The sequence below is a fragment of the Pelodiscus sinensis genome, chromosome 1 (genome assembly GCF_049634645.1).
Source record: "Pelodiscus sinensis isolate JC-2024 chromosome 1, ASM4963464v1, whole genome shotgun sequence".
Classification (NCBI taxonomy): Eukaryota; Metazoa; Chordata; order Testudines; family Trionychidae; genus Pelodiscus; species Pelodiscus sinensis.
The window spans coordinates 125,530,339-125,541,308 of record NC_134711.1 but is presented as its reverse complement, the minus strand read 5'-3'; the positions used below and the strand labels follow the sequence as shown (position 1 = coordinate 125,541,308).

The 10,970-nt window shown below is 46.6% G+C and overlaps 1 protein-coding gene across 2 annotated transcripts; it reads right to left on the bottom strand.

The window, feature by feature from the left end:
* Positions 1-2,237: 2,237 nt before the first annotated feature.
* LOC102456215 (uncharacterized) lies at positions 2,238-10,764 on the bottom strand. 2 transcript variants are annotated; one of them, XM_006123014.4, is made up of 4 exons: positions 10,573-10,764; positions 8,228-8,350; positions 7,673-7,789; positions 2,238-6,840 (listed from the first exon to the last, which is right to left on the bottom strand). In XM_006123014.4, exons 2-4 carry the CDS (start codon positions 8,286-8,288, stop codon positions 5,321-5,323), a joined length of 1,698 nt encoding a protein of 565 aa, XP_006123076.2. In that variant the 5' UTR covers positions 8,289-8,350; positions 10,573-10,764; the 3' UTR covers positions 2,238-5,320. The 2 variants fall into 2 exon arrangements, with proteins under 2 accessions (XP_006123076.2, XP_006123075.2); XM_006123013.4 differs by having other exon boundaries at positions 2,239-6,840; positions 8,222-8,350; positions 10,573-10,763.
* Between the last annotated feature and the right edge of the window lie 206 nt (positions 10,765-10,970).

The following is a 10,970-nucleotide window of genomic DNA, read 5'->3' as shown; positions in this document are numbered from 1 at the left end:
GTGGGATGCCAGCAAGGAAAGAAGGATCCTTGGACTATCAGAGGGACTGATGTCCAAACCCCTGACTTGCCGATGATGAAAAGGGCTTCTGGTGTGAGGTATCTTTGCCTTCTTGGCAGTGGTAGGGACACCGCAAGTCTCTGAGGCACACACAAAGACCCCACCAGGAAGCACAGGAGCATAGCCCAGACTTGACACACAACATAAACATAAGCTTACAGTTAGATCCCTTGAGACACACTCACATCTACACTGGAATGATTTTCTGGAAATGCTTTTAATGGAAAAGTTTTCCGTTAAAAGCATTTTTGGAAAAGCGCATCTAGATTGGCAGGGTGCTTTTCTGCAAAAGCACTTTTTGCGGAAAAGCGTCCGTGGCCAATTTAGATGTGTGTGTCTAATACCCTGACACAGCCACTACAGGGTGTTTTTTTTTTTTAATTTTTAAAAAATTTTTTAAAGTGGCTTTAAAAAAAAAAAAATCACCTGCATCTAGACTACTGCTGCATTCTTTTGAAAGTAAATTGAAAGGACATGGCAGTTTTTTTGACTGTGGAAAACCTCATTTTATGAGGAATAATGCCTCTTTTTAAAAGCGCTCTTTCAAAAAAAGGTGCTATGTAATGCAAACTGTGCTTTTTCGAAAGAGATCATCCAGACTGCCTGGGTGCTCTTTCGATAAAGTGGCTTGCTTTTTTGAAAGTACCGGTTGTAGTCTAGATGCTCTCTTTTGAAAGAAGCTTTCAAAAAAGCTTCTTTCGAAAGAGGCTTGCAGTCTAGACGTAGCCTCAGGTATTATGGTGAGGGCTATATGAAATGAAAATAGGAGAGAGGGCTCACCAGCTCTGGAGATTGGATGTTGAAGTAAGATGGAGTAGCTTGTGATGGGACATGTCATAGGTAAGTGAATGTGGGGGGAAAGGAACAGAGGAATCTGGAAAGGGCCCATATCCTCAGGCAGGTTTGTGGCCATGCAAATACCTCTGCGTGTACACTGGTGCATTCAGAGTGTGGAACTTTGTAGTGAAACATTCCTTGAATGCCTAACCCTCTTCCACAGCTGTAGAATTTCAGAACTGACAGGGCTAGTCTTTCCCCCCAGTATCACCAATGCAGCAGTGCGTACCAGTCTGCAGAGAACCTGAAATAAATAGCTGAGAGATGTGACACTACCCCATTCTCCTTAATAGGTTACTAACTCTAAAGCCAACTGCTCTGGGTTGTACCTTGCCAACACAAACCCAAGCAAACGACAGGGTCACAGGATAAGAGGCTTCATGCTGCAGGGTGTCTAATACCCTGGATTGCATTAATCCAGAAGGGGATCTTGGAGAATGCCTGAAGGAGGGGAGCTGAATTCCTATCAACCCAGGAGGAGAGGGTCTCTCTCAAGCTGCAGTTTAGCAGAGATTACCATTTTATCTGAAAGTTGAGAGACCTTCCTGCTCTCTCCTGCCATTCCCAGCAGGCTCCCCATTCTGGGAGCATTCTGAAGGGTAGTAAAGTTTAATTACCAATTAGAAATAGAAGTTTTCCATTCCTTCAACCCCACCCCCCAGCATTTTTTACACTTCCTTAGACTTTCATCTTTCAGGGCAATATCAGCCACCTCTACATTTATTTATTTAATTTTCTTTTATTAACTATACCCCCCTCAACCGAGCTGAAGATCTTATTCATGCTGCGAAGGTATATTGAGGCATCCTGGATTGTATGCACCCACAGTATTAGGCACCCTGCAGCATGAAGCCTCTTATCCTGTGACCCTGTCGTTTGCTTGCGTTTGTGTTGGCAAGGTACAACGCAGAGCAGTTGGCTTTAGAGTTAGTAACCTATTAAGGAGAATGGGGTAGTGTCACATCTCTCAGCTATTTATTTCAGGTTCTCTGCAGACTGGTACGCACTGCTGCATTGGTGTATAATGATCACTGTACTATTAGATTAGAAGGAAGGATGATCTTGTTGAGTCAGACATGGGATTAGGTTCTGAGTATGCCATAGGCTTCCTCTGTGACTTTAGGCAAGTTGCGTAGTCCCTTCAACAGGAGTCAGGCACCCAAATAGCTTTGAAGATCTCAGTCTGAAATGCCGTGTCTCAGTTTTTCATCTGTAAAATGATTGTTTGCCTTGTCTATATCAGTGTTTCTCAACCTTCTTTTTTTTATAAAGTACCCCCTTTAAAAAAATTGTAAGTACAGTTTTCAGACACACAACATTTTTTTTTCTACCATTGCAACACATTTGTTTAATCCACTTAATTGTAGTTGGGCAGGCAAAGACATTTTTGGGTGTAAAAAGGACAAAAATAATAAAGTGCTCTAAAACTTAAAACAAAAATTCAGTCTTCTACAATTTTCAGTTGTGTTGACACGCCCTCCAGACTTCTCTTGAGTACCCCTAAGAGTACTGTACCACTGGTTGAGAAACACTGGTCTATATGAACTGTAAACACGATGTAGCAAAGGCTGTTTTCTTCTAACTATGTGTAGCTCAGCTAACACAGTAGGACCCTAATTTCAGTTCTGGCGTCTAGGTGTGAGATAAGTAATAATAAAAACAATAGATTTAATACCCAAAGGGTGATTCCCTTAGAGGAATGCAGTGCTAAATTTTAATTCTTTATGATCTCTTTTGCTGTCTACTCAGACAGAAACAAGCCATAAAAGTACATCCTACATCTCTAATCTGACATACTGTGAAATTAAGTCAGAATACATTTATCAAGCCATATCAATCCTATGCCGATCATATTAAGTATTATCTATTTGTATGTGGTGGGTCAGGGAAATAAAAAGCTTCCTGAAAAAGGAATAATTGTGTCTTGGTGTAATGATAGAGACACCACTTTTAAAAACCCATTCTATGATATATAATGGCCTTGGAATAATCAGTCATACAAAATAAGAACTAATCTCATTACAGAATACCTCAAATCTGAATTTAGCTAGGCATAATTCCCACTGGAGAAATATCCTCTGGAGTAGTAGCTTCTTATGAGAGGAATGAATCTGAGACACACTTAGCGTATGTCTTCATGTACGGCAGAGCAGCTCTGCCACTGTAGTGCTTTAGTGAAGAGGTTCCTATGCTGGTGAGAGAACTTCTCCTATCGGTGTAGTTAATCCATCTCCCCAACAGGCTGTAGCTATGTTAGTGGCTTCATCATAGCACCCTCTGTCTAACAGGGGGATTAACTAGGTATAACTAGGTCGCTTCTGGGTTGTGATTTTTCAAGCCCCCAATCAACACAGTTATATTGATATAGGTCTGCTGTGTTGGTCTCTCTTGTACTATCAAGGCCCAATCCAAAGTCAACGAGAATCAGTGGGAGTCTTTCCATTAATTTCAATGGGTTTTGGACCTGTCCCCTGGAGAGCATCTTGCCAGGCTAAATATGGTACTTGAGTCAAAATTCTGACTACCTACATTTCTCTTGTTTCCAAACCTAATACTTACCCTGCCCAATAACTTGTATTTCACAAATTTCTTCTCCAATTTCCTCTCTTGACTTCTTCATTGCTCTCAGAATTCATGTGATAAGAGACTACCACACAAAGCAGATATAGGCTGGATCTCCCTGGTCTAGTACTCTTGGGACCTGACCAGTCCCAGATGAGGGATTTTGCTGGACCACGGGAGGTCATTTCTGGCTCCCCTGCCATCAGACCTTGCAGCCCTGGCCTGGCCTGCTGGCCTCTCCACCTGCTGCTAGGTCCCAATGAGCAGCTGTGCATTGCAACTCTCGACCACACTGTGCTACCGCCACTGCTGCTCCCAGCCTCACCAGGCAGCCATGCACCAGGTATCCCAGCCTCACTGGGAGGCTCCATTGGCAGCTTGCTGTGGGCAGCCCCCTGCCCTGCTGGCCCAGCAGGGCTCCCTGCTGCTGGACCTCCACTGGGGCTCTCTGGTCCTGCAACAACCATGCCAGCCAATGGATGTTGCTGGAGCACAGTCCTGGTTTAGAGAGTTTCAACTGTGGTGCCACTGGTATTTGCTTATCCCTATATTTCCACTGCTAACAGAAATAAAATGGGGGCAGGCCAGAACCATGGCACAGTGGTTATCCCCTTTTCTAAAACATAACCCAAGGTGAAAATTATACACCACAGCACAGATAAAGTGATTTCACAAATTCAGACTTTTGGAAGGATCAAGAAATATCACTTTACAATATTTAGCTAATGGTACAAACACAGAAAGGAAGAATTACAAGAAACAAAACATCAAAACATATCTAGTTAGCAGGGTTTGCTCTCACTGGAACATTTGTGACCAACTGGATCTGCCTTTTCAAGATCCATAAGTAAAGCTTTTAGAGGGCCCAATCTAATGTTTATTGCGTTCAACAGAAGTCTTGCTGTTGATTTCAATGTTATGTAGAACTGTGCCTACAGTGCGCTTCTACTTTGAAAAGTGTCTATATAAAAACGGCACCTTTTTGCCCCACATATCTGCTCCCTGCATGTGTTCAGAAACATAGCTGCTGACCTGCATAATTAAAGTAAGTTTGTACTGCTCTTTACTTGTCTTGGTACAGCAGGGCAGCAAAATGAATCTATGGGAGAGTTAGCTGGATTCTCTTCTAGTTTGTGCAACAACGGAATTGTAAACCAATACCTGACCGCAGAGCTAAATTCTGACCACAGATACTCCTTTGAACAAAATGATCTGATTGTGCAAGCATAACTGAGTGCACAATCTGGACCACAGAATTTTTATTACCAATGATAATTATGATGTACAAATCAGAACTCAGATTTGCTCACATATACCACACTGACTCTGCAAGGCTAACAGAATAGCCACTTTTCAACTTGTAAATGGAGCAAATTTGCTCTAAAATCACTGAAAGACAATGAGCATGGGACCTCATAATACCATTTTTATAGAGACACTTTTCAGAGCAGAATCAGATTTGAAATAAAACCTTCTGTTGATATTTTCGCTTATGGCTCTCCCATCCCGGAATGCCAAACTCACCTCGGCACAACCTCTCAACACAATATGGAAGACTCTTGGAAGGCCAACCCGTTACACGAAACAACTGCAAGGAAGTTGAAGAAGGAAAACAGAATGGGTTTGTGGGTAGGATGGAGACAGGATGTGCAGACTCCTGACACTTTTCTAGGACAGCACGGTAATGGAATAGCTACTGGTGAAGCCCCTCCACATTATTCAGAAACTCTTACATTGGACCAGCAAGGTAGCGTTGGCTCTGGGAGAAGACGGGCTGAATGGATTTCTCAGATTCCCTCCCCTCCATTCACATCACTATATACACACACACATAGCAGACAGCGAGGTGCATTCCAGCCTCCTACGGTTTCAATCTCTGCTGAATCCTCTGAAGTTTCACCAGAGATGATTTTTGGATGAAGCTTTTGTCGCTATGGGGCATCTCCCTCGGGTGAGCTTTCAGGTGCTCCACCAGGTCCAACTGTTCGCTGAAGGTCTTGTCACAGTCAGTACATTTGTAGACTCCCTTCCCTATGTGGCTTCTCTGGTGTGCAGAGAGGTGTGAGATATGAACAAGGCTCTGCTTGCTGTGGGGCCAAGGATCAGGCCTCTCTCCTGGGTGAGTTCTCAGGTGCTTGGCCAGATTCGACTGCTCGCTGAAGCTCTTGCCACAGTGTGGACAGATGTATGGCCTCTCGCCTGTGTGGGTCCTGCAGTGGGTGTTGAGATTGGAGAGCTGGCTGAACCGTTTTCCGCAGTGGGGACAGGGATAGGGTCTCTCACCCGTGTGGGTCCGGTGGTGCTTCCTCAGACTCGACTGGTCACCAAAGCTCTTCCCGCAGTCAGCACAGATGTAGGGCTTCTCCCCCGAGTGTGTCCTGAGGTGGGTAGTGACATTGGAGAGCTGGCTGAAGCGCTTCTCACAGCCAGGACATTTGTAGGGTCGCTCCCCTGTGTGTGTCCGCTGGTGCGTAGTGAGGTGGGATCTGTGGATGAAGCTCTTCTGGCAGTGGGGGCAGGGGTAGGGTCTTTCCCCCGTGTGGGTTCTCTGGTGCTTGGCGAAAGTCGATTGGTCGCTGAAGCTCTTCTGGCAGTCAGGACACACGTAGGGCCTCTCCCCGGTGTGGGTCCTCAAGTGGGTGGTGAGGTTAGACTGGTCCCCAAAGCTCTTCTCACACTGGGGGCAGGTGAAGGGCCTCTCCCCTGTGTGGGTCCTCAGGTGGGTGGTGAGACTGCTCAAGTTACTGAAGTGCCTCTCACACTCAGGGCAGCTGTAGGGCCTCTCCCCTGTGTGGGTTCTCTGGTGCCTAGTAAGGTTCGAGAGGTGGCTGAAGTGTTTCCCGCACTCAGGGCAGGAGAAGGGCCTTTCCCCCGTGTGGGTTCTCTGGTGTACAGTGAGATGGGAAAGCCGACTGAAGCTCCTCTCACACTCGGCACAGGGGAAGGGCTTCTCTTTTCCATGGACTCTCATGTGTGCTGAGAGCTCCTGCTTTTGCCTAAAGCTCTTCTCACAGGCCCTACAGGTATACATTTTCTTTCCTGTGTGAATGATGCTCTTGTGGCTATTCAGGTCTTTCTGCCCCTCAAAGCTTTCCTCACACACCGGACATTTGCATGGCCCCTCACTCATCTCTGGCCTCTCTGGCACAAGAGGCTTGCGCAGTTCCCTTAAAGTCCTTTCACATTTCTTTGTGGTTCCTCCCTCATCTCTGGCTGTTTCTCCATTCTGCTTTTGTGGCTTATGCTGCCTCTTGGAGATAGTTTCCTGGTCCGGTCTCTTGGAAATTTTCTCCTTGGATTTCCCCAATAACATTCCCAGCAGCTTCAGGTTCTCACAACCTTCTCTGTGATGCTTCTCAGTTCTGCTCAGGATCCCACCATCTGCAGGAAGGAGAAAATCTAGATGTGACTTCCTGTGCTGCTGGCAGAGGGAAACCACTCACCATTCTCAGCAGTACAATCTGATGGAGGCATTCCTCACTTCCCCCAGGATATTCCCCCAAAAGGCCCTTACTCCAGCTGGCATATTATGCAAGCGGCTATTGGAATCTTTCATGCCATACTTTTACAGTTATGCTGTCCTCCCTGTTGGAAGTCTTTTGTTCAAAGGGAGATATGTTGCAAGATGGGAGCAACAACATGATCTTAGAGTCCACTTCTGCATTAGTGGGAAATGACTTCAAGGGAAAGCTGTCTCTCTTCAAACTAGCTGTGCTTGGTTGCTTCTTTTGGCAACACACTTCAAAAAATACAACATGCTCTTAGGGAAGAATTGTGTTGCCTCATATCCTACATGCATATTTTGACCATGGGAGACACAACTATGGGACCCTCCCATTGTGATGTTATCTGCACAGTTCAGTGTTGTGTTTCAGCATGAAAACTGGATCAAAGGAAGAAACAAATGCTAGGGACTGGGAAAGATGAATACTAAGGCTCCATTTCCTCAAATGATATAATCACAAACACAGAAAGATGACGGCAAAAATCTCTTCTGGCACGGTGCTAACAAAATCAATGGAATTACACCTGAAGACTTTGACTCACTAGGGGAAAGGAGGAGTGTGAATTAAAAGAGAGATGTGGGATGCTTGTCAGGCATTGGCCAAAACACAGTGAATCTTATTAAGGAAACCCAGTGCAGCATCTTAGAAAGGGTCTCTCTCTTCACTCTTTTACCTGAGTATTTTGAGAAAATGTGACTATCACTCACCTGGGGAGGGGCTTTCAGAAACAGCTCCATTCACTGATTCCTGAAGATCCATAACCCGCAGCTCTGATTCCCTTTGTTCTATTGGAGATATCCATTTTGGTTTTGGACTTTTATAGCCTATTTTTGGAAAATGAGATTGGGAGACATTATAGTCTGTTGTTGGTTCCCATGAGCTTATTATAAAAGGCTGTCAATGGCTTTACACCAGCACCCTTTGCTGGAGTAGATATGTGCTCTGCATAACTCCAAACATGCTAATGGAGGCCATAAGGACAGGGAAAGAAGATGATCCAGTGGACGGACACAAGTCTAGAACTTGGCAGATCTGGGCTCTTGCATAACCTTGTGCAAATGTGTGCCTCTGTTCTCCATCTGTACAATGGGGACAATAGCACTGCCATGCCTCATGGCATGTCATGAGGCTACACGCAGTAAAAATTGTGAGGCACTCATATATATGTTAATGGAGAGCAATGTAAATAATGAAGAGACAGAAAATCCAGATATTTAGAGCTGTGTGTACTCTGAACTAAAAGAAAGAAAACCTACATTTACCCAGTGAAGGCAACCTTGTACATTCTTCTCCATCAGGCATTGCTACAGCTCCTTCTGCCATTCCTTCAAAATCTCTCTCCTCACAGGAGAGGCAGAGGAGACATCACCAGACTTCAGCAGGCTCTGAAATGACAAGTATTACAATTTCAGCACCTTCTGCTTCCATCTTATCCTGACACCTGCAGCCCTAAGTCTCAGCTGGAGTAATGGTCCCCATGGGAGTAATTCACAGTGATAACTCACGGATAGAACAGAGGATTTATCTATCTCTTGGATATTTCATCTGTGATGTGGGTAATTTCAGCATTCTATAGGAAAGTAACAGGAGCTGCCCTTTTGTTCCCATGCAGATTAGGAAGTAAAATCTGAAGGGCTCTGGATAATTCCAGATGAATGAGAAGAAACAAGCTCCTTCTTTCTTTCCCTTTCTTCACTACCTTCCATCTGCTTCTGGGTGAATTCATGGTGGTGGTTTTTTTTATTTGTAGCGATCTCCCTCTTTGGAACCTAGCTACCTTAATGGCTGTGTCTCTGTTCATGCATCACCACAACATCTTAGATCATGTCTTCCTTTGCTTTTGTTACCCTTGCATTCCTGGGGACAGGGAGCAGGATGTCTCAGAGTAAAGTTTCACAGCTACAGAAATGCTCCTCTTCAGTGTCACATCAGAGCTTAACTTTACTGTCCTTCAGAGCACAGTGCAAGACACATCATCTTGGACAAATATTTCCTTCACTATGGACCATTAGCAGGTGGGTGTCTGGATGTTTTCTTAAATGATATCCTTAAACAGGAACTATTTCTGGGAAGTCCTTACACATGTCAGATTAGATGATGATAGTAGTCCCATCCCAAACTGCTCTTAAAACCTATGAATCATTAATAGTTGGCTGGGTCTATACAAGGAAGAGTGGTGCTGCACAGGTGTAGACATATTGAGGTACGGACCAATTTTGTTCAGCATAACTCTGCATACCTACTTTGCAATCACAGTCATGTAAGCTGAATAAGGGCCTCAGTTTGTACATGGTCTTGGGTTTCTGTCTTTTGGTTCTTAAATGTCAGAATTAATTTACTTTATGCTATGAACCCAGATGCTATGCTGCTGTGTACCTAAAAAAGTCAATAAACGAATAACCTCATATTTCTGCACTAGTTCAGTAATTACTTATTTAATATGTGCCCGCTTAACATGTTTTTGCAATAGAACAATTTTTTTTAAGGGAACATTTTTTGAACTGGACCGTCCCCGAAATAACACGAAAATAATCAAGTGTCCGACTATTTAGCATGGCGGTATAAGTTGGTGAAAACAGTGGTAATATACATGAGCAGATAAATACACATGGTCACAGTGCTCCTACACTCACTCGTTTATCTTTGTGTTTTAACAAATCGTGGTGACTAATGTTGATGTTAACGACCCACCAACAACAAAAAATTGTCTTTGCCACCACCACCTGCAATGCCACCCCCTCCTTTTCCATTATTTTTAATGGAAAAATTGACCATGCAGAGCATGTTTTCACTTAGCACAAACATTTTCAGAAACACATCTATAGTGTTAAATGAGGAATTACTGTATTATCAAAATGGGGGAGAGAGAAGAGAACACACAGAGCCCTTGGCATCGTATGAAGACTGTGACACAATGGTAGATGGGGTGGCAGATCCGGGGTGCACATAGAGCCCCTGGTATATGCCAGAGGTTACTGGGGGGGGGGGGGGGCAGTATGGTGAGAAGGGAAGAAAGGGGAACGATCAGAGCCCAGGCATGAGGAAGGAGTAAAAGGGTTGCAGAAGGTCCCTGAGATAGAGGGGATGGCAGGGTGGGAGCTTGTTTGGGAGACTGGAGGGATGAAGGAGCTGCTGGCGTGTGCAATGAGCGTTGCCTACCCAAAATAAAAAGCCTGCAACGCTCCAGCTACCCCGACACTTTCCCACCCTTGTCTTCCATGAGCCAGGCCTTCCTCCTGCCTGGGAAGCAGCAGGGGGGACGGGACAAGCATTTCCTGTCAGTTCAGCGGGCAGCTCAGCCCCGCCCCTGCAGATGACCGGGCAGAGACGGAGAGGAGGAAAATGGAGAGGCGAGCGAGCCGGGCGGAGGGAGACCCCGGAAAGAGCAGCAGTGACTGCCGGAGCGGCTCTGGGCCCTGGGCCCCCCGCGCTGCCCTTAAGGAGCCACTCACTGGGCCACGGCCCTGCAGATGAGTGACCACGCGGCGTGCCGGGCGCGCTGCCCCTCTCCTGCCCGCTGGGTGACAGTCCCCGCGTCCCCCCGGAGCGCCCGCCCCCCTCTGCCCCGGCCGCCCGCCCCGCGCAGCTGGGCTCACGCACACGGTACCTGCGCCCGCCCGGAGCCCCCGGCGCCCCGAACGCCATCAGCAGCTGGCTGCAGCGCCGCGCGGCTGTCCCGGAGCCAGCTGGCCAGGCGCGGCGCTGCTGCCCTCTGCGGGGGAAGGGGGAGCTAGGCAGACCCAGGGATTCCCGAGCCGCCGCTCGCGGGAGAAGTGTCTGGCTGCAGCTGCCCACACGGGGCAGCTCCCGCCTCCCGCCGCGGGGCTGTAACTGCCCTGCGCGGGCCAGTTCGCTGCCCCCTTTCCCTGCCAGCCCCACTGCAGGCTGCGATGCCCTTGTCCCGGCGGGGCTGTTTTGCTGGGATGCAGAGAGCTGCTACCCCTGGCACTGTCTGATTCCTACCCTCCTAAGGAACTGCTCCTGTAAGACATTGCTGCTGGACGT

Bases quoted from the DNA above. Each gene is read 5' to 3' on its own strand.
- LOC102456215 (XM_006123013.4), bottom strand. From the start codon at position 8,288: ATGGCAGAAGGAGCTGTAGCAATGCCTGATGGAGAAGAATGTACAAGG. The intron at 7,790-8,221 runs GTAGGTTTTCTT...TTCCAAAAATAG, and splicing joins GTTGCCTTCACTGGGTAAAT to GCTATAAAAGTCCAAAACCA. The intron at 6,841-7,672 runs GTGAGTGATAGT...TCCTTCCTGCAG, and splicing joins TTCTGAAAGCCCCTCCCCAG to ATGGTGGGATCCTGAGCAGA.